Consider the following 23,586-nt stretch of genomic DNA (forward strand, 5'->3'; position numbering starts at 1 on the left):
CAAGTCCAACATCATCACATCATAATTAAGAAAATTAGGATCCAGAAAGTGGCATGAATGTCCAAAAGTTATACTGCAAGCTAATGACAACAGCAAGGATAAGTATCTAGTGTTATAATTCTCAAATTACTGCTCTTTCTGTTATATTATTTTTGTCTCTTGGCTTCACTTAAATGCAAAAATAAAACAAAATTAAAAAATAAAAAAATAAAAATAACCTATTAATAACCTTTTTTTATTATATATGGACATTACTGTTGAGGAAAGCATATCTGACATAAACCTATTGTTAAGTTGGTTTTGCATCAGTTAATCTGAAAATTATGAGTGAAAAGAAGCATGTTCTAGTTGCATATGGTTATGCAAATAGAGATTGAGATTGAGTGGAGAGCAGAAGGTAAGAAGGAATAAGAATCATTAACATTTTGCCTTTCTTCCCCCCTTATACCTGATCTAGAGTCCCAAATACACTATCAAAATATATCTACTCTCAGGGCGAATAGGTGGTGCAGTGGATAGAGCACGGGCCCTGGAGTCAGGACTACCTGAGTTCAAATCTGGCCTCAGACATTTAATAATTACCTAGCTGTGTGGCCTTGGGCAAGCCACTTAACCTCATTGCCTTGCAAAAACTAAAAGAGAGAGAGAGAGAGAGAGAGAGAGAGAGAGAGATACTCTCCTCACCAAAGGAGATATAAAAGGGGGGTGGAGGGAACAGTGTGCTTCAGATTGGTGTCAGGTATTCTTTCTGAGGAAACCCTGGGGTGCATTCTTTCCTTATATTTCCGGTCCTGAATAGGAATATATGAAACAACTTTCTTCTGAGAAATAACTCTTCAGAATGCATTAGCAAGACATAAACAAAGTCTGCATCTTGGAAGTACACACAAAATGGAGTTCTAGAAAAAGGGAAAAAAAAGAATGGTTAAGATTTTAGAAATAGTGACTCTATTAAGATTCTTCGTGACAAATGAAAATTATTTAAAACATTTTCCTTTCTATGGCTACCCAGAAGGATCATCAAATTGACATTATTCAAAATATTGTATAATAGGAATATGTTCCAATATGTGGATTGTACAAAAAAAAGTAAAAAACAAAAAATGACTCCAAAGCAAAACAAAAGCTAACTCAGCCCTATAATATTTTATTGATTATGCAATCACATATCAAAAGTACTGAGCTCACCAATTGTGTTTATTATATTTTATCTTTAGCTTCATGTTTCCCATACCTTCCTTAATTTCCATGATCTCATAGTAAACAAAATTCACTACAAATATAAAGCTGAAGAGACTGGAGAGATAAACTTGACTTTTATAGATAACCTTTCTTTTATAGCCTCATGAGATAAAATTTAGTCATTTTGCTCATAAGCAGATCAGATGACTAAAAACATTCATATGGGAGAATAACAGAACTATTCCTAGAATATTCTGCAACCACAAATACTCAATTAAAAATTGCCTATGTTATTAAGAATTTAATGCTACAAATAAAAAGGCCTGTTTGCCTTGTAAGAATGCTGTTTAATTATAACCTGTGCTCTCCTTTCCCTCAGGAAGTTTCCGTGCTCTCACACAGAGAGAGAGAGATTTCAGGTCAAGCTACAGGGATCACTAATCCCTTTGAAGGTGTAGCAAATTAAAGAACTGGGGCAGACTTTGATTTCATAGCTGGCGCTGGACTTTATTGGTGATTATACTTTGTCTCTCCTCTAGTTCTTTTAAACTCTTTGGTATTTGGGACTTTTTGTTTTAGGTTTTTGGTTAAGTGGCTTGCCCAAGGCCACACAGCTAGGTAATTATTAAGTGTCTGAGGTCAAATTTGAACTCAGATACTCCTGACTCCAGGACCTATCCACTGTGCCACCTAGCTGCCCTATTTGAGACTTTTAAAATATTTTACAATCAATTCAAAAATGAGATATGAAGGACTGACCAAGGATGCTATTCTAATAATGCAATTGTTGCAGTGGTTCGGTGTTTTCCTGTGAAGAATCACTATTTGACCCAGGAATGCAGGTGTAAAAAAGAAAATAGAGATTTATTAAGAAGTTGATTCTATAAAAAGAAGTGATAGAAAAGTTAAGAAAGATTAAAAGGCCAGTGGTTTGCTAATTAACCAGCAGTTCAGCAGCAAGATGAATGCAGAAGTGGAAAAGGAAAGAGCCAGAGCTTCCTCAGAATCTCCTTAAATGTCCCATCAGGGTCCATGAAAAGAGGTGGTGACTTGGGAGTTGCACCCCTCATTAGAGAGTTTGTCTTTGGGGGAGGGGTCGAGGGTTTTAGAAATTTGATTCTGGTCTGATGGTTTCAAAATGATGTTTCTGTGCCTTCATAATCTAGCTTGCTTTACCAAAATTTGTAATTTGAAATTCATGGTACATCAAATATATCCTGGTAGATAACTCAAAAACTTTTTTGATCATTCTAAGCAAGCAACAGCACTTATTTTTTGTTATAAATTAGATGGTCCATCAGAGCTATTTTAAAGTTAAATAACTCTTTAAAAGAATTGATTTGGGAGCCACTTCTTGGTACAAGGGATAGAGTATCATCTCTGGAGTCAGGAGGACCTGAGTCCAAATTTAGCCTCAAATACTTGATACTCACTAGCTGTGTGACTTTGAACAAGTAACTTAACCCTATTGCCTCAACCCCACCAGAAAAGGACATGATTGACAATAGTTAAATACAATATTGGATTTTGGGGAAGGGGGAGGAAATATCCAATTAACTTGGGTGCTTTTTGTTGGCTCTATTTTTTAGACCCCTTTATTTTTTATTTTAGTTACTTTTATTCTGAACTAAGGAAAAAATCTGATAAAATGAGCATTATTATACAATGAGGGGAGGGATTATATATGAAACTATGAATCCCTGTCCTCTTTTCCTTTCAAGTACAATATCTGTACTCTCCTTTCTTTCCTTCCTTTAGGCGGAATTAGGCCTTGGGGGCTGTTCAAGGGATCTGAGCTCTGGCCTTCCATAGAGCCATAGCTTATTCTTCTAGGGAAAATCTCAGTATTCATGAGTTCAAGTTTTAGGGTTCTGCTCAATAGGGTCTCTCCAGACTCATTCGGATCTCAAGTAATAAAATGCTCATAGCCAATGGGAAAGAATTTATTTATTAAGAGACTCAAGTTTACAAAATACTACAACAAGACTATATAGCAAAACAGGACACAATTTGGTTTGTTTAGATTTCTTTTAGCTTCTCTTAAACAAACAGTAGCAGAAAAGAAGGAAAGAGAAAAAGTCATTAGGTCCCTTTAAATAAAGTGAATTTTTAGTAAATTAATTCTCCACTAAAATCTGAATCTGTTTTTCAACTTTGATGCTCAAGGAAAGAAGAAAAGAATCCCAGAAGTTGATAGGAGAGCATAAATACAAGGGAACTATACATTTTCTTCTTGATCATTCATCAAAAATCGCAGATCAATTATTGCTGCCCTTCTAGTTGTTGTGTTGGTCATCAGTGGACAAAAGTTTTCCTGAGTTTGCTTTTAACTTCAACAAGAATCTCTTTTAAGGTTTTTCTTCCTGATTATTGAATATAATTCTAGTGATCCCAATTTGGAAGTTGGTCACAGTTATCTCTAGATCTTCCATCTTACTTTAAAATATAAATCATGTAAATGTGGAAAGCCTTATGTATATCCTATTCTATCTCTGGGAAGGCTCTGGTATCTTCTACGAGTCATATAACATTTGCTGTTTTGTTTGTACGAGTCAGTTTGTTTCAACAGATCAATACCAGACTTTCTATAACCTCAATATAGATCCCCCAAAGAGATCCTTGCTGCATTTCCTTGTGATAAAATACTAGCTTCTTGCCTGATGGAGGTAAAAGACAAAGTAATTTTCTTCCTACAAAATGAGACACAGATAAAATATTAAAAAAATGAAAATTTATCTTTGAGATTATAAATGAGAAACTGGTGATCCAGTCGAAAGATCACTAAACTTGGAGTCACAGGCTGTAGTTGTTCAGTCATGTTTACCTCTTCCTGACCCCATTTGGTGTTTTCTTAGCAAAGATACTAGAGTGGTTTGCCATTCCCTTCTCCAGATCATTTCACAAATGAGGAAACTGAGGCAACAGGCTAAAGTGAATCGCCCAGAGATAAACAGCTAATAAGTATGTGAGGCCAAATTGAAAGTCTTCTTGACATCAGATTGGGTACTCTATCCACTCCACTATCTAATTGCCAGGAGTCACAGGACCTGAGATTGAATCCTGTCTCTTCCACACAGTTTTTAAGACTTAAGTTACTTAACATCTTTAGGATTCAGTTTCCTTATCTTTAAGATGTGAGCTGGACTGGATGATTAAAGTTCCTTCTATCTCTAGGCTTATAATCCTAAAGTATCTGTTCTCTTTAGTTAATATTGAACAATTTTATTGTGGTTAGTTGGAGGTAAGGATGGAGAGTTATTGAAGAGAAAAATTTACCAACTTTAAGGATAAACATCATATCCAATATTAAAGGTGTTTAAAAGCATATATTAAATATCTTTAAAAAGTAGTAGAGGGGGCAGCTAGATGGCTCAGTAGATAGAGCACCAGCCATGGAGTCAGCAGACACTTAATAATTACCTAGCTATGTAACGTTAGGCAAATCACTTAACCCACCCCCCATTGCCTTGCAAAACAAAACAAAACAAAAAAAAAAAGTAGTAGAGCCTGGTGAATAGAGATCTGACCTCAACTAGGAAACCCTGAGTCCCTCCTGTCCTTCCTGTGACCTACTAGCAGCATGGCCTTAAAGAAGTTACTTAGACTCTCCATACTCTTAGAAAATCTATTACGTTATAATGTCAGATAAGGTAAGGTACCATTCTGCACTGATAGATGATATTTCCTCATCATGAAGTTCCTTATATCAATAGAATCACAAGTTCAGTCACAATCTTTATTCAACCTCTCTATGTTTCTAATAGGATTAGCCAGGTGGTGTAGCAGATGGAGCATTGGGCTTGAAAGTCAGGAAGACCTGAGTTTATATTCAGTCTATTAGCTGTGTGTCCCAAGGCAAGTTACTTAACTCTTTTTGCCTCAGTTTTCTCATCTGTAAAATGAACTGGAGAAGGAAATGGCAAATCACTCCAATATATTTTTGCTAAGAAAATTCCAAATAGAGTCACAAAAAGTAGGACAACTGGCAATTCACAACAGAAAATCTTATATTTATAAAATATCTAAGTATAATGTATTGCTTGAAACATAAATTCTATAATAATATCTCCTTTAATAACCCCTAGCTATCTGAATGGATTTCAATTGCTCTTGGAGCTATCATTTGTTTTTCTCTCTTTTGTTTGGTGAATACTTTTTTCTCCACTCATCTTTCAGCAGTATACACATACTGACTCACTTATTTTTAAAATGAGCAGAATTCTTCGAAGAAGAGGCCAAGTAAGCTTATAGAGCTTATAATTGTTTCAAAGTTATGGAGATATGTAATATTAAGTTTTTTTTAGTTTCTTGCCAGAAGATTAAAACATCTCAGGCATATTTGATCTACATCTCACTTTATTCAGGCTTGAAATATGTTTCAGGCAGCAGATAACAGAGTTTACTTCTACTATATCCTATTTTATGAAAGGGCTGGCAAAGATTTTTAAGACTATATTTTATTTCATGAAACAAGAAAGTAAATTATGATCATCTTCATTAAAAAAAAATTTACTAGCCTATGCTAGTTACATTTTAAATATAGTTCTTTTTGGTGTATTTTTCTCCCTATTGGGATTATGAACCTATAAGAAATCAGAAAATAACCCTAGAATCTAAGATATTATGTATCTGCATGTTTAAGTATATATAGGGATGATATAGCATATAAGGATTTTTTTTTCCCTCTATGCTCTGGTATCAGCCCCTTCTTCTCCCTCACCCTTTTTTCTGGGGTGGGGGGTGGATGTATGAGCTCAATTTCTCACAAATTAATCTATATGGAAAACTCACTCCTTTATAGATTTTCATATTAGGATAATAAATCAAATGGCTTACAGGTTTATTTAAATTACTGATGTCTGTTTTAATTTAAATATGTTTAAATTTTATTTTAAATGAACTTTTTCTACTGATCTAGAATAGAAAAAATGCACTTGAGAAAGTTAATATGAAAATGAAAATGTTCTATTACACACTGATTTTTTTAAGTTAACATTTTATGAAACTTCTGTATTGGAGTTTATCAGTGATTTATGATTAGCAAAAAATCTGAAAATATGTTTTATGAAGCAGAGAATAAAGACATTTTGTAAGAGTTTGTATTTATGTCTTTTAGTCAAGAACTAGTGAGGCAAAACAACACTTATTGTCACAGGATCAGCTGTTAGCTATTTCTATTCTGTGTCTATAAAGACTGAAAATGATATTTTCATTCTGAAGTAGTTTGTACTCATGATCATCAACTCCAACTACTGTATAAGAAATATTTAGTTTATATGACCATTTAATTTATTGCCAATGAAGTTTGGTGATGGAGGAAAGTGAAGTACAATATCAATATTTGTGTAATCCCTGTATAGAAGGGGTCCTTGACACCTTTCTGGGCCCCAAGAAACTCCTCAGAAATATAACTTTGGCTAGGCGCCTTTGGGTCTGAGAATAATCTGACAGGACCCAAATGCTTGACTCTGGGCATCACAGATATACTATAAATTTGTTTGAGATTCACAAAGCATCCTTGTTAACCTAATCATCTTGCTGTATCTGTAAAATTCCTGATTCCTCCCAAGACTGCCTCCCCTTCCTTGGATGCAGCTGGAACCATAAGATAGTAAATTAACTCCCTTAAACCTGTGGGAAGCCAGTGAATATGTGACTCCCTCTGTCTCGGGAAACATGTTAAGACATAACAAAAAGACCCTTACCCTATTCTGTGCTTGTCCAGCCCCCTATCTATACTAAACCATATGTTTGCATATTTTTAGTAGTCTGACAAGAAAATATATATCTAACCACTTTTTCTGCTTCTGTATCCTGCTTGCTCACAATATCACCCGTCCCCATCAAAATACCTTGTTCTCTGGACACAAGGTGCTATATAATTTGAGGGGAAAATGTAACTCCACATAGTCAGGTAATAAATCTCCAAAACTTATCAAATTTTGATCTACATCTCGCTCTTTTGGGTTTCACAAAAGAAACTTGAAACTTTCCTCAAATGATGTGATAGCTTATTTTCTTTTCTTTTTTTTCAGATTAGTTCAAAGTTTAATCCACATAAACTATTATTGGTCAATATCATCAATATCATCATGAAAATATCAAAATTTGTGAGTACTGGTGTATGGCAGGAGGAATTGTATTTTTGTTACAAATAATACAGTACTGGTGCTTTCACTATGCATAAGCTATGCAGCAGAAAGAGCAATTGCATTAAATCTTAATTCTTCTGGATCCCGTTCCATGAACTTCTTGCAAACTTCTATGGCATCCTCTAATAAAGTATCATCACTTGTTTTCCCAGGGTTAATTGGAAATGGTTTGCGCCCATCTAATTCATAGAGATGCCCATCTACATGAATTAATGCAATAAAATGCAGATCTACTTTTTCATCTATACTTGGTGCCTCTGTTTGACCTTCATGGGCACTCGATTCGTGGGTAACTCGAATAGCTTCATATCTTTCTAGGTATCTGGCTCTTTCTTCGGGACTCATACTTAGAGATTCTTCCAAGAACTTTTTCAGTGTTGATCCAGATTAAAAATTCATTTTGTCCTTGTTGTTAGCAATGGCGTGGATCAGCCCAATGGTTCCCCAGGCATTCCTGATGGTTTGCTTCATGAAATATACGGATTCTGTGACGTCTTGTCCTTGTGATTTTATTTTATTTTTTCTTCCTCTTCTACTCTGAATACTTCATACTTTTCTGTAATTGGAAAGAGAAGCAATAGCGCACAAACTGGTCGTGGCACCACACTAAGGAGTTCGGGTTCCATGCCGTACACATCAACAAACTGCCGGCCGGGATGCAGACCTAATTGTTTAAGAAACTCGGGGTTGGCCTCCGGCGGCAGCCGGCGGTGACTCTCCACGGCCGGGCGGCGCCCACCGCCACGGCCGCCCGCCGGCTCCCCCGCCCCGTGCCCGTGCCCCGCGCCGGCCCGACCCACCCGCGGCGTGGGGGGCGCGCGGCGGGCCGAGCCCGTGCCCCGCAGCCCCCGCCGGGCGGCCCGACCCCGCGCACCCCGCCAGCCGCGCCGCCGGGCTCCCGGGCCGGGGGGCAGCGCCGCCCCAGCCGCCGCTGGCTCCCATAGCTTATTTTCAATCTAAAACAAGAAGGGGAAAAAAAGTGGGTTTTTTTCTTCCCTAAAGCAAGTAAGTTAAAAAATGCTTCGCAGTGAGTACTTTTATGGTAGCTCAGAATGGACTCTATTTAAAAGAATATCTAATTTTATCTTTTTTTTTCATTTTGGGGGGGTTAATAAATAACTGATTCTTGATTTTTTTTTCTGCTGACTGTTAAGAAATTAGTATTGACAACTATGAAAATTCTGTTCTACCAAATCAAAAAAGAAAAGTAATGTACCTGTTTTCCTTTTAAAGGTAAATACGAAGGGGAGATAAAATTTGTTATCATAAATTTTTTAAATAAATACATTTTTGATTAAAAAGTTTTTATCTTCTGAACCTTACTGAAATCAAGAACTATCTACTATATATGACCATAAGCAAATCGTACTTCTAGTGTTTTCCCCACTTCTCTCAAATACTCATGGCTTTGAACTATTTTCTAATCAGCAATTTCTGATCTGGAGGTATGTTCCCTACAGATGCCATCACAGAGAGAAACTTCACTTCCCTCCAACATATATAATATCTGTAATTCTATAGTTGAAATCTTAGTCATTCTAGAATCTTATTTTTCAATTTAATGTTTATAATATTGTACTTAAAATCATCTTCTTCACATCAATTTCTTGGTGTATTAACATAATTTTCTTGAAAATTATCAATGACAATCCCTAAAAAGAACAATCTGAAATTCTATCTTTTCACTTGGAGATAATTTGCTAGTGACCATGGCAAAATATTTCCTTTGCAGAATAATCATGGTCTGTACATAGATCTATATTGATTCTATTGCTTGGTCCAGAAAATAATAAAATGAGAAGATACTATAAATATATTATTTCTCTGTTCCCATTACTGTAGCTCTTTTTCTTCCTTCCCCCTCCCCCCAGTAGTATCTTACAGCCTGAAAGAATTGATTTCATTTTCATACCAGTCATAAAGTAGCAGAATTTAAGCTTAATTAGATTTTTGAGGTCTGAACTGATCAGAAAACTGCCTCAAGTTTTGACCAAAAAGTAATAAAAGAATCCACCCTCCCCAACTGTTCCATTATTTGCTGATTTTGCTCCTCCTCACTTGCTGCAGAAGGAAATTGGGAAAAAATGCTGAGGGGCGGCTAGGTGGCACAGTGGATAAAGCACCAGCCCTGGACTCAGGAGTACCCGAGTTCAAATCCAGCCTCAGACATTTAATAATTACCTAGCTGTGTGGCCTTGGGCAAGCCACTTAACCCTATTGCTTTGCAAAAAACTTAAAAAAAAAATGCTCTGAGGTAAATCCACCCTGAGGTTCTAACTTGAAGATTAGTGAGTTTCTGCATGGAATCAGGAGATAGCCTCAGGCATACTGTTCACTCTATTATCAGTTCATCCTCCAGATTGTTCCATGGGGCTATATGTTGAATCTGGTGAATCAATTCAGCAACTCAATGTCCTCTTCTCTCCAGTTCCTAGTTCCCTAATTCTATAATAAATGTTGCTCTGCCAAGTATCAGCCTTGGATTCCTTCCATTACTTGATGTTTTTGCCCCTACTCACTTGTTACTGAAGGAAACTGGAGAAAATCATGAAACCGAGTGGGTTCAATATAAGTATTTTAATGATAATTGTTTACATTTAAATAGCATCATATTCTGGTCATTATTCTAAGCATTTTATAATTATCACATTTTATCTTCACAATATTCCTGGGAAGGGGTGGCTAGGTGGCGCAGTGGATAGAGCACTGACCCTGGAGTCAGGGGTACCTGAGTTCAAATCCAGCCTCAGACACTTAAAATTACCTAGCTGTGTGGCCATGAGCAAGCCACTTAACCCCATTTGCCTTGCAAAATAATATCCCTGAGAAATAGGTGATTAGGTGATATCCCCATTTTACATTTATTTCATTTTGAATTTTTTACAATTTTCCTCCTAATCTTGCTTCCCTCCCCCACCCTCACAGAAGGTAGTCTGTTAGTCTTTACATTGTTTCCATGGTATACATTGATCTAAATTGAATGTGATGAGAGAAATCATATCCTTAAGGAAGAAAAATAAAGTATGGGCCTGATTGTTGCACTAATGAAATGAGCAAGTCCATCAAGGTTGCTCATCACCCCTATGCTGCTGCTAGGGTGCACAGTGTTCCTCTGGTTCTGCTCATCCTGCTCAGCATCAGTCAATGCAAATCTTTCTGGGCTTCCCTGAATTCCCATCCTTCCTGGCTTCTAATAGAACAATAGTGTTCCATGACATACATATACCACATTTTGTTAAGCCATTCCGTAGTTGAAGTACATTTACTCATTTTCCAATTCTTTGCCACCACAAACAGAGCTGCTATGAATATTTTTGTCCAAGTGTTTTTTTATACATTACTAAAATATTCTTGTTTAAGAGTAAACATAATGCCCCCTCCCCCCCAAAAAAAATATAGACCCTCATGAGAAATAAAGTGAAGAGAAAAAAAATGTTTCAGTCTGTGTTCTGATACCTTCAGCTCTGTCTCAGGTGGATCACATTCTTTATCATAAGTCCATCATAAAAGTTACTTCCATATTTTTCCACTGTTGCTGTTGCTGATTGTTATTCCCTCCATCCATTCCTCCCCACTACCATATATTATATTTTCTCTTTCCTTTCACACTATTCCTTTTCTAAAATGTGCTTGTAGGGTAGCTGAGTAGCACATTGGACTGATCACCAGCCCTGGAGCCAAGAGGCCCCAAGCCCACATACCACTCCTGAGACTCCACAACCACTCAGCCCCATGGTCCTGGATAGGCCACCCAATCCCAGCTCCTTGTAAGAAGTAAAAAATAAAATGTGTTATATCTGACTATTCTCTCCTATGATCAACTTTCTCCTCTATCACCCACATCCCCCCCTTCCCCCCCCTTTCTCTCTGTACTCTAGATGTCTATACCCTATTGCGTGTATATGCCATTTCCTCTCAAAGCCATTTTTTTTTAGTTTTTGCAAGGCAATGGGCTTGACTTGCCCAAGGCCACACTGCTAGATAATCATTAAGTGTCTGAGGCCTGATTTGAACTCAGGTACCCCTGACTCCAGGGCCGGTGCTTTATCCATTGCGAAACCTAGCTGCCCCTCTAAGCCATTTCTGATGAGAGTGAAGGTTCCCTCATTCCCCCTCATCATCACCCTTCCATATCATTGCAAAAGCTCTTTAAAAAGAAAAACAAAAAAATATATTTTATGAGAATTATCTTAGCCTATTCCACCTCTCCTTTCTCTTACTCCCAGTGCATTTCCCTTTTAGTCATTGACTTCATTTTTACAATATATTATATCTTCAAATTCAGCTCTCTCCTGTGGTTCATCTATAAAAGCTCCTTCTACCTGTTCTACTAAATGAGAAGTTTCATATGAGTATTATCAGTATTTTCTATACAGGAATACATGAAGTTCATCATCATCTAGTCCCTCATATTTTCCCCTTCTCCTCCAATCTCTATGCTTCACCTGAGTCCTGTATTTGAAGATCAAACCTTCTGTTCAGCTTTGTCCATTCCAGCAGCAACATTTGAAATTCCCCTGGTTCATTGAAAGTCCATCTTTTTCCCTGGAAGAGGACATTCAGTTTTGCTGGGTAGTTGATTCTTGGTTGCATTCCAAGCTCTTTTGCCTTCTGGTATATTATATTCCAAGCCCTACGAGCTTCCAATGTAGTTGCTGCTAAGTCCTATGTGATCCTGACTGCAGCTCCACGATATTTGAATTGTGGCCTTCTGGCTGCTTGTAATATTTTCTCTTTGACTTGGGAGTTCTGGAACTTGGCTATAATATTCCTAGGGGTTGTTTTTTGGATCTCTTTCTCAGGGAGACCAGTGGATTCTCTCCATTTCTATTTTGCCCTCTGCTTCTAGGATATCAGGGCAATTTTCCTGTAATAATTCTTTGAAAATGATGTCAAGGGGCGGCTAGGTGGTGCAGTGGATAAAGCACCGGCCCTGGAGTCAGGAGTACCTGGGTTCAAATCCAGTCTCAGACACTTAATTAACTAGCTGTGTGGCCTTGGGCAACCCACTTAACCCCATTTGCCTTGCAAAAACCTAAAAAAGAAAATGTCAAGGCTCTTTTCCTGGTCATGACTTTCAGGTATTCCAATAATTTTTAAATTATCTTTCCTAAATCTGTTTTCCATATCTGTTGTTTTTTCAATGAGATGTTTCACATTTTCTTCTAATTTTGCATTCTTTTGGTTTTGAAGTATTGATTCCTGATTTCTCGTAAAATTAGCAATCTCCCCGAGTTCTATTCTTTGTCTGAAGGATTTGTTTTCCTCAGAAAGCTTTCTTATCTCCTTTTCCATCTGGCCAATTCTGCTTTTTAAAGCATTCTTCTCCTCAATAACTTTTTGAACTGTTTTATCCATTTGACCTATTCTGCTAACATGTTATTTTCTTCAGCACTTTTTTGGATCTCCTTGACTAAGCTGACTACATTTTCATGTTTTTCCTGCATCTCTCTCATTTCTTTTCCCAATTTTCCATCTCCCTCACTTGATTTTCAAAGTCTTTTTTGAGCTCTATCATAGCCTGAGCCCAATTTCTGTTTTTCTTGGAATCTTTAGATGCAGGAGCTTGTGCTTCCTCATCTTCTGATTGAGTGATTTGATCCTTCTTGGGATCACAAGCAAAGTATTTCTCAATGGTGTTCCTCTTTTTTCCTCTGCTTACTCATTTTCCCAGCCTGAGCCTGGTTTTGGGGTGCTTCCTGAGCTTTTGGGACACCCCCACAAGGATCTCAGTTTGTGAGGCTCTGTCTTCCCTCCTGGTCTGCCATGGGGCAGGGGGGGGGGCTGCTGTTCTACGGGGGGCCTAGACTGCAATCAGGATCTGAATGTGGTCAGAGCCCCAGAGTCCTGTTCCAGGGACAGAGGACAGAGCTCGGCAGTCTCTCTCTTCACTACCCTCCCTAGGTTCAGCCATTCATGCCCTGGGGGCTCCTGCTTACCAGCTCCACCTGCTTCTGGTTCCTGGATCTGGGCTGCTGTGGCCTCCCTGCTTGCTGTATGCCCTGAGGGCTGGGCTTCACACGCACACTCCGGCAGAGGTACCCCCGCTGTTCCCCCAAGTTGTGCCTGATGCTCCCCAGGGTGTAGATCAGGAAAGTGCCCCCGCTGCTGTAAGCCACAGCTCCCAGCGCTCTGGGGTTACCTCCGGGAGGCTGAAGTTCTTTTTGCTCTAGCCAGCCAGCCCTCTGGCGGGCCGCCCCTCCAACCCCGTGGAGCCAAGCCTTTCTGCTCTTTTCCAGGTTACCTTGGTTTGGAGAATTGCCTCATTGGTTTGCTCTGTGAGTTCTGTCTCTTGAAAATTTAGAGTCCTTAGTTTATAAGTTTTGCTCCAGAGCAACTAAGAGATAGTCCTCTCCTGCCGCCATCTTGGCTCCGCCCCCTAGGATTTCTTTAAACATGAGGTCAAGGCTCTTTTCCTGATCATGACTTTCAGGTATCCCCCAAAAAATGTTATCTTTCCTCTCTTTTCCAGATCAATTGTTTTTTCAATGAGATGCTTCACATTTTCTTTTAATTTTTCATTCTTTTGGTGTTGGTTTGGTGTCTTAGTTTCTTGTAGTCATCAGCTTCCTTCAGCTCCATTCTATATCTGAAGCATTTGTTTTCCTCAGAGAGCTTTCTTATCTCCTTTTCAATCTGGCCAATTCTGCTTTTTAAAGCATTCTTCTCAATAATTTTTTTGATCTGTTTTAGCCATTTGACCTGAGCTGGTTATTTTCATCATTTTTTTGGATCTCCTTGACTAAGCTGCTTTTTTTCATGTTTTTCCTGCATCTCTCATTTCTTTTCTCAATTTTTCTTCTATCTCCCTTACTTGATTTTCAAAATCTTTTTTTGAGCTGTTATACCCTGAGCCCAACTTGTTTTTCATGGAGTCTTTAGATGCAGGAGCTTGTACTTCCTCATCTTCAGTTTGAGTATTTTGATCCTTCTGGGGATCATAGATAAAGCATTTCTCAATCGTGTTCCTCTTTCTGTTTACTCATTTCTCCAGCCTATGCCTGGTTTAGGGGGTACTTACTGAGCTTTTGAGTATTATCAGGACACCTGCTTTGCAGCTTTGCAGGGGGGCTTTGGGGACTCCCCACTCTGTCCTTTATTCCTCCAAAGTCTTATGTTCACTTGCCTGTGCTTTGATATGTAGATGACCACAGGCACTCCCCTCTGTCCTGGAGGGTCCCTGCTTTCTTAGTATGGAAGGGCAAACAGTCCTGCCCTAGGGAGAGCAGAGATTTCTGCAGTCTCCCCTGACCCCCTTACCATCTGTGGGCTGTGCTCTGGAGGTGCAGGATGGTTTCCCCAGATTCCTGTTGCAGGTTCTCACCATAGGGCCGTTCTGAGGATGGTGCTCCTAACTCGACACTCATTCTGGTGGAGCAGAGTTCTCTCACCTCCCCTTCAAGCTGTTCCCAGTAATCCCTGGACTGGGCTGGGCTGGGCTGAGCTGTGGTTGGGGCTTTTTTCCACCCCTCAATCCTGGTGAAACACATCTTTGCCACAGAACTTCTAAGTTAACTTGGACTAGGAAAATGTATCACTGTGGGTTCTACCCCCTAAATTTTAGCTAGTCGTAATTTGATGGCTTTTGAAGCTCCCTGGGGAAGGATTTTCTGGGAAATGCTGCCTTCTTGGCTCCACCTATCCCCATTTTACATTTAAAGAAACTGAGGCAGGCAGAGACAGTGACCTGCTCACATTCACAGATAAAAGAATTCATTTCTTAACATATTCTGGTTCGTCCACCCCTCAACCACACACTCCAAACCTCACCTTCCACTCTGCTCTTTAGAATGCCTGCTTGAGAGGTAAACTTACTTTCTTCCTAAACCTTTATCTTCCCTCTTATTGCACTCTTGCAGACCCGATTGCCTTCATGTGGCACCATCCCATCCTCCCATCTCAATACCTACCTCAGTGGCTATAGTGGAATCAGAATACTCTGCTCTCCTTTACCACTTATCTCCTTCTGCTGCCACTCAATAACTCCTGCCTCTGTATTTGAAGGGTATTCACCCTGGGAGGTAGGTGAGATTTCCATTTACAAATGAAAAAATTGAGACAGATCAAAACTCAATGATTTGCTCAGGCTCATATGCCCAAGAACCCAAAGTCACATTTGAACTCGGGTCTGATTCTAGGTCTGGGACTTTCCATTATGCCACCTGGCTGTTCCAATTATTACCTAATTCCAACTTGGCCCTTGAAGCATTGACAATTTGATATACCCCCAACTGCTTCTTTATTCCACTCCTCACAATTGTTTAATCTTTTAAATTCCTTTAGCTTCCCAAGACTCACATCCCCCTGCACCCTCTGAGAACTTAACTCATATTTCATTGAAAAAGTTAGGTCTTTTATAAACAATTTGTATAGGTCTCTTGGGCATGGTATGTTTGTTCATGATCTAAACTTAAACTTCCATTTCCATTCTAATTTCAGTGTTTCATTCTTTAATCTGATGAGAATACACTGTACCTCTTTCTGACCTATGATTCTTTAATGAGAAGCATTATAATTTCCCTTGAAAATAAGTATGTCCTCCAATCTTTTCTGTTTAATATGACTTAATGGTGTCATGCTTTATTGATCATCAAATGGATAGTTTTGAGTATTATAATATTAATGCACCAAAATAGGTCTCCATCTGTTGGGAGACCCTTTAAAAGGCAGAACAAAAAAATCATGAAAAGAGTATATATGGATGCATTGTCATCTTAAGAGAAAAATAGTTGAGGGAGTTCTGATGGATTCAGCTATTAAAAATGCTGATAAATGCTATTAGAAAGCTGAGAATGAAAAGTTATTTAATGATTGTACACAGACTTTCTCTAGATCTGCTAGGATACCTACAGCATTGATGGGTTCTCCATCAGCTATTATTACAAGACAGTTACAAATAAAGTGACAAAGCTACAGGGGAAAATGAAAATTCCATTATTAGTGGAAAATATTTTAGATTGAATATTTAAATTAAAAAAACTATTATACCCTGCTTGAAGGGTTGGGGTGGAGAGACCACAATAATACCCCCCAAGTTAATGGAAGTTCTGGACAAAAAGTCTGTATATGGGATTGTTTTAGACCCCAATCCCACCTTTAGCATCCTTTGTTTTAGAAAATCAAGGACATCTTGAATGAACGGTATCTTATGCATCAATCAGAATTGTGAGGCAGTTGCAAAAATTAAAAATTATTAGAAAGACAAAAGTCTGGGCAGCCAACAGGCCAGGTGGCAGTGGATGACCTTAGTGTCTTTGATATCTTACAGCCCTCTAATCACTCCACAGCACCTGTTCAGTCACCTTAATAGCTATTAGAATTGTCCTTGGGGCAGCTAGGTAGCACAGCACTGGCCCTGAAATCTGGAGTACCTGAGTTCAAATCTGGCCTCAGACAATTACCTAGCTGTGTGGCCTTGGGCAAGCCACTTAACCCCATTTGCCTTGCAAAATCCTAAGAAGAATAAATTGTCCTCATCTTCCCATTCTGCCAGAACTGCTCTAAGATGCTTGGAGTAGGTATCCAAATAAATCACCAAGTTTTAAAGCTTGTTGACTAACATTAAAATGATTTTGCCCATCTGCCAAATTTTTCAGAAATGTGGCTACTGCACATTACAACTTTTTGGAGACAGGTGAGATTGGATAACAGGTAGACACCAAAAGAAGCAGCTTTGTAAGCACTCCCCCACCAGAGGTGCTAGTCTCTGAAGTTTTCTACATGTTTTCTCATTTGTAAAATTGGGATGCTTGTAGGAGAACTGACAGGCTCAAATGAAATACCCTAAACCTAAAAGCATTACATACCATCTAGTATAGGATTTCATTTCATTTATATCAGATGTGATTTAACATGGGAACTTGAACCTAGAGTCTGATTTGAAGGTTGGCTCCCTCTATAGGCTAGTAAATTAGAGAGATTGATCTGGCCTGCTATCTGTTTCTATGTGCCAAAAATGATTTTTATATTTTAAAATATATTTTATTAAAAAAAACATCCTTAGCTCAAGAGCTGTACAGAAGCAGGCTGTGGGCCACAATTTGCTGACTTCTACACTATATTATATTGCTTCTCAGAAGCATATAATCTTAGTATAATTGTACTATGAGAATTTTTAAGGTGATGAGTTGTCCTGTTCTTCCAGACATTAAAACAATTATAGATTTGGATGTAACCTACAGGATTATACAAAGCGATCAAAGGGATACAATGGATTCCAGGAAAATATTAGTATTATAAAAATTCAAGACATGGCAAACCAGAAGAGGGAGTCAAATCATTCTTTAATACAGTTGGAAAAATTGGAGCAAAGCAAGACTCATCTTGAATTTATAGGGCTCCAAAAGTTAAACAAAATTCTTTATATATATATATAATATTAAAAAAAAAAAACACTAGAAAAGAGAACAGCAATTTTATCAACCATGAAGGGGGTGAAGCAAAATGTAGCCTTAAAAGTTGCCAAAACAAGGTCTATTACTCTCTTAGATCATAAAAGATTGTGAGGTTAAAAAATAACTGTTAATCCACTGAGTATCATCATTAATGAAGTAACAAATGAAAAGAAAACTGGGAGACAAATGCTCAAATAGGAGACTACTTCTGTTACAGATGTGAATAGATGAGACTTCTATGCTGTGGCAGATTATCTACCATTTATACATATATATATATGACTTGCTCCTCTACATGGAAGGAGCTACCAAGAATAGTTGAGAAATTAAAATGTATGCAAAATAAATTTTACAGCTTCAAATCTCCTTAATGAGTTAGTTCTTATCATAAAGTAACAATAAGTAAGAAGGAAGGGCCTGGAATAAATGTAAAAATTATAAAGGCTCAACTAGTAATCCCCAAACTCTCCTGCAACCAGTCTTCTCATCTATCACCTTCTACTTATTAATGTATATGTTTCTAGCAAAATAGTGTTACAGAGAAATAGGATAAATTTAAACTAGGCAACAAAAAATGGTGAAATGTAAATGCAGTCAAATTACAATATTAACAATCTATATTGTCCTCAACCCAAAGGATGGAATGTGAGCCATTTACCAATGTGAGGACAACAGGGATTGCATGCCAGGGCCTCTCATTTCTCCAGGAGTGTTTCAAGTTGTTCTTCTAAGGAACTGAGCTGTTCCTTCTCTCTTTCTTCTTGCTGTTTGAGCTCAACCAGCACAGCCTGAAGACGAGTCTTGAGTGCCAGGTTTTCTACTTTGATGATGAGATCTTCCTGTCGTTTTGCTCTCCCTTGGGTCTCTTGTAGTTTACTTTTCATCATATCAATCTGCTTCTGAATTCCCATAACTATCTGATTTGTTTCCTCGTTTTCTTGGCGCTGCTCATCAGATTCATCAAGCTTGTCTTGCAATTGCCTCTCTAGGTCTTCTTCAGTGTCAATGATGTTTATATCTTCATCATCATGAGGATCTCTCTCATCTTCCTCTTCACTACTGCTGCTAATATCATTAAATATCTCCCGAAGCTCATCATGTTCTGAGGAGCCATGGCCCTGCTTATGACCACTCATTCCTGGAGAAGCAATATCTAAGCCTGCTAGGGAAACCTGGTTGTCTGCTTCTTTTGTTTCATCTTCTGCAATTACCTCCCATCTGGCACTGACAGCTTCTGCATCTGTACTGAGAAGTCTTTTTACTTCTTTTTCGACATCAGGTGATTCAATATACTTCTTCTTGGCTGTCTTGCGAAATCTTCTCTTTCGGACATTCTTGAGTGGTAGAGTGATACCATGGTTCCAGATGAATTTCCTCTCCCTATCCTTATCTTTTTTCTTACTCGTTTTTGGATCAGTAGAAGTAGTAGCAGCAGCAGCTGGTTCTTCTGGAGGTGGGTAAAGATCCCCATCTACACTGCACACAAGCATCTGGCAGATATCCGCTGTCTTGTAAAACGTTTTTTTATCTATGGTTTTCATGGATTCAGTAACACAGGGCAGGTCAACCACCTTTGCAGCTAACGGGGCATGATCCACTCGGACAATTCCATGACGTCCATCTGCATGTAATTCAATGGTCAACTTATCTTTCAGGTTCACACTTCCAGACTGTATTGCCCTTCTCACAGTGGAAGCATATTCTGGAGGTAGACGTAATATAAACTGACTTTCCAACTCATGGGGAGCATCTTCTTTGTTCTTGCTCATCTTTTGTTTCGAAACAGTCATTCCTTTCACCTTGCTTCACAATAAATGCTTTTAGCATTCAAAACCTAAAAATAAAGGGAAAAATCATGTAAAGTACAGATTATATGATTTTAAAAAGCACTTATTGCTTCAACAGATTAGCAAATCTAACCCTTAAAAATACTTTCACTACTAAGGTTTTACCAGAATAATCCAAATTCAACACTTCCTAGTAGAACTTAAAAGTATTTTCTCCAGTTTTATGCATGTACTTTTTAATAGGCAGAAGAAATAAAACTGAAATGAAACTAGGTATAAACTAATTACTCATGATCATCTTCGGTAAAAGTTAAGGCTTTTCATAATGAATATTTTATTTCACTGGAAATTTAATTTACCAAGGGTCTTTCCACAATGTCCAATAAAGGATTGTTTCAAAATATTTATTTCAAACTAATAAACTGTATTCAAAAAAAATATATATTGCATATATAATGCATGCATTTTTGCATGTATTATTTTTTTTAAATCAGTATTCCTTCTGTGTGGGATTAAATGAATACAAGTTTCCCTAATACAGCAAAACTGCTGATAGACACAGGATTCTGTACCCCTTTAAGAATTCCCACTAAACTACTGCTATACACTAGGTTCTGGATTTAAATCCCAAACCACTCTTCCAGCATGTTCTTAAGAGACAAAGGAAGCTGCACAGAAAAAAAAATCAACAAAAACAAATATCTGTCACAAATCTTTACCATTTAACATAAAGTCTCAGCCCAATCTCACCTTTCTGATAGCCCATAATTTATGGGAAGATATGGTCTTGCACAGAATGGGGTAAATTGTGAACTCACAAAGTAGATCACAGACCTGTTGAAGTTTTGAATTATGTAAAAGAGACATTTCAGTAGATAATAAATATACTATTAGGCAATATATTTTAATACATACATTTCACTTTTGCATGATAAAATGCAATAAACAAAAAGGAAAGCAATGGTATGGGAAAATACTTGCAAAATGGAATTAAATGCTAGTGAACTAAACTATACAAATAAGACATATATAAAAACAAAGTATTCTTCAGATATCTATAATCTCATCGATGCTCTGTACTAAGGCAGACTGCATACTCTTTATAATTTATGGTATGATCTTTAAGAACATTTATAGTCGGGCAACTAGGTGGCACAGAGAATAGAGAACCAGCCCTGGAGTCAGGAGGACCTGAGGTCAAAATTCGGTCTCAGATACTGAATAATTACCTAGCTGTGTGACCTTGGGCAAGTCTCTTAATCCCATTGCCTTGCACCCCCCCCCCAGCAAAAAAAAAAGAATTGTTGTACTCAAAAACTCAGGACCAACTTTTCAAAACTAAGCAAGGTTGGTTCCTGAACCATGCAGGACTGAGCAAGATGACTTTCCAGTTTGATGCACCTTGCCAGAGCTTACATTGGCACAGCTTTGGTGATGAAGCAATAGAACAAATCTTCAATGACACTGGTACATAGACCTATGCAAAATAGAAATATATAATCTAATGGAAAATATACACATCTAAAGCACAAATTAAAAAATATATTTTCTAACAGAAATTACATTTACTATGTAAAGGAACAGCAGCATATAATAAGGACATTTCAACAAATCATGACCATAAAAATGCATCACCTCCCTCACTGACAATTCAAGGAAAATCAATTATCAGTATATTAAGCAGGATGACTTGGAATCAGGACAGACCTAGATTCAAAGTCTAACTTCTAGAACTTACCAACTGTGTGGTGACCCTAGGAAACACAACCTGGCTAAACCTCAATGTCCTCACCTATAAAATAGTGAAATAACTTATGTTAGGCACTTTGTAAACTTAAAATGTTATACAAATGTCATCTACCATTAGTATACTAATCCTGTAAAAAAAAACAACATGATAAACATTTAGGGCAGGAGTGTGGGAAAAGCTATCTGACCATAAACTGTTTAGTATTTCTGGACAGCAATCATCTAACAGAGATCTCAAAATTGTTCATGATACTTCTGACTCAAGTTGAGGACTCTGAAATATAACACATAAATAATTTTTTACAAAAGATACTCTGGTCTGTATAATTTAAACAATGGAAAACTGGAAAAATGTGACTTTCCAAGAGTATGGATAAGCAAGCCAATGAGTCTACAGCAAAGCTAATTAGAAACTATGTGTGTAGACTAAAAAATATGGCATGATTACATTTTTATCTTTCAAGTTCAAGACCCTGAAGTGCCTGACATTTAAGAGGTGATTAGTAGCTACTTGCTGAATAATAAAAGACAAACTAAAACATAATTACAATTGAAGAAATACATAGAAACCTTCTAAGTCGTGTTGTTGAGTCTCAAGGACAAGATGAATTATCACCTTATCTTAAAAGTCTTGAGTTCTGGATCTTGGAGGTCAAATGATCTGGGGAAAAAAAGGAAAACAAATGTTTCTTAAGTATTTAAATTAATTTTTTTGAATAGTGAAGGACTAGCAAACCATTACCTCCCACCCTTAACCACCCACTCTTTCCAATTATCTGGGACATTTTGTGCAAAGGCACAGAGTCCCATCTTTACAGTGTGTCCCAATCACTGATGGTAGATAACAGTAAACAGGTCAGTTCCAATGATCTGAAAAGCTGTAATGGGTAGATGCCAAGCTGAGAAATAATAGGTTTTCTTGACTTTAAAGACCAGAACCACTACCCAGAGCTATCCCAAATCTTCATTGACTTCCCATTACACGTAGGATAAAATAAATATAAACTGCTCAACATGACAATTAAAAAATACTCCAATCTGGCTGCCACCTATCTTCCAGGCTAATTTTATACTATTCCCTTTCATATGCTTTACAGTTTGACCAAAATGGCTTTCAAAAAAAGTTTTCTCGGGGCGGCTAAGTGGCACAGTGAATAGAGCACTGGCCCTGGAGTCAGGAGGACCTGAGTTCAAATCCCGCCTCAGACACTTAATTGCCTAGCTGTGTGGCCTTACAAAAAAAAAACTTTATAAAAAAACCGTTTTCGCTCAAGATTCTAAACCTCTTCAAAGTCTGAAATGACACTAGATGAGATGCCTTAGAAGTTGTAAGCTGCTTAAGATAAGGGAATCTCTTGCCACCTTTTGTACCCCCCCCCATTCACAATAGCCGTCATATACAAGTATCGCCCTAGGATTTGAGTCTAGTCTCTCATCAAGCTTCCCTCCCCCTCCTTCAAGGCCCAGCTTTGATACTACATTCCCTTATCCCAACGTCTCACTTTGGAGACAACTGTGACAGCGATTAAAGTAGTAGCCAGAATAATCAAAAGAACTAAAATCTTTTTTTAAAAAAAGACCCGGATTCAAAAGGCCCAGCGCCGCCATTAGCTTTCCAAAGCCGTTTCCTCAGAAAACGGGACGCCATCAAATCCCGGTCCACCTCTCGCGGGATTACCGTAGGGGCCAAAGCGGGGAAGGGGGCGGGGGGGGGCACCGAGCGCCACCGGCCACGGATTGTTCTCGGGAGGAAAAGGGGTTAAAAAAAAGAACGGCCTCCTGCCCCGGAGGAAGCCAGTTCGTGGAGGCGATGGTTACAAGGGGGCGCCGGGCCGGCCGCGCTGGGTGGGGGGGCGCAGCTCCAAAAGCCCAAGCTGCGCGAGCTTTCTGGGGTCATGGGGCACGGCGCGGCCTCTCCGACGGAAAAATCGAGGCTCCGGCCCAGCTCCACCACCGAGCCCCTCAGGAGTCTCCTTCCGCGGCCCCCCTTCCCTAGGACCCTCTTTCCACGTCCTTTTTAGCCCCTAGAACAGACTCACCTTACACGAGCCTGAGAGGAGAACAAGCGGAGCGCGGCTCCTCAGCCCCGCATCTGAGGGCGGAGTAACAGGAAGCGGGGGAGGTGGGGCCTAATATCGGCCCCTTGCACGCCCCGCCCCTTCCGCCGCAAGCTGCGCGCCCCGCCTCGCCGAGTCGGGAGCCAGCGCGTGACGCGACGCCCAGGCGTAAGGCATCCACCGACGATCGGCGCTCCTCGGGGCGCTACGAACGCGAGACGCTGCCCGATCTCGCGATCTCCGGGGACTCCGCCCCGCAGAGGGC

At 38.8% G+C, this 23,586-nt stretch overlaps 1 protein-coding gene and 1 pseudogene across 11 annotated transcripts; both read right to left on the reverse strand.

The window, feature by feature from the left end:
• Positions 1-6,102: 6,102 nt before the first annotated feature.
• Positions 6,103-8,005, reverse strand: LOC141489859 (ubiquitin carboxyl-terminal hydrolase isozyme L3-like; annotated as a pseudogene).
• A 9,593-nt stretch (positions 8,006-17,598) lies between these two features.
• LOC141487849 (transcription initiation factor TFIID subunit 7-like) lies at positions 17,599-23,422 on the reverse strand. Of its 11 annotated transcripts, none has more exons than XM_074187419.1 (6): positions 23,304-23,422; positions 21,881-21,925; positions 21,254-21,307; positions 20,932-20,992; positions 20,266-20,349; positions 17,599-19,562 (listed from the first exon to the last, which is right to left on the reverse strand). In XM_074187419.1, the coding sequence occupies exon 6, from the start codon at positions 19,516-19,518 to the stop codon at positions 18,424-18,426; it is 1,095 nt and encodes a 364-aa protein (XP_074043520.1). In that variant the 5' UTR covers positions 19,519-19,562; positions 20,266-20,349; positions 20,932-20,992; positions 21,254-21,307; positions 21,881-21,925; positions 23,304-23,422; the 3' UTR covers positions 17,599-18,423. The 11 variants fall into 11 exon arrangements, with proteins under 11 accessions (XP_074043520.1, XP_074043516.1, XP_074043517.1 ...); XM_074187415.1 differs by having other exon boundaries at positions 21,835-21,925; XM_074187416.1 differs by lacking the exon at positions 20,932-20,992.
• Between the last annotated feature and the right edge of the window lie 164 nt (positions 23,423-23,586).

This window comes from Macrotis lagotis, chromosome 5, assembly GCF_037893015.1.
Source record: "Macrotis lagotis isolate mMagLag1 chromosome 5, bilby.v1.9.chrom.fasta, whole genome shotgun sequence".
Classification (NCBI taxonomy): Eukaryota; Metazoa; Chordata; class Mammalia; order Peramelemorphia; family Peramelidae; genus Macrotis; species Macrotis lagotis.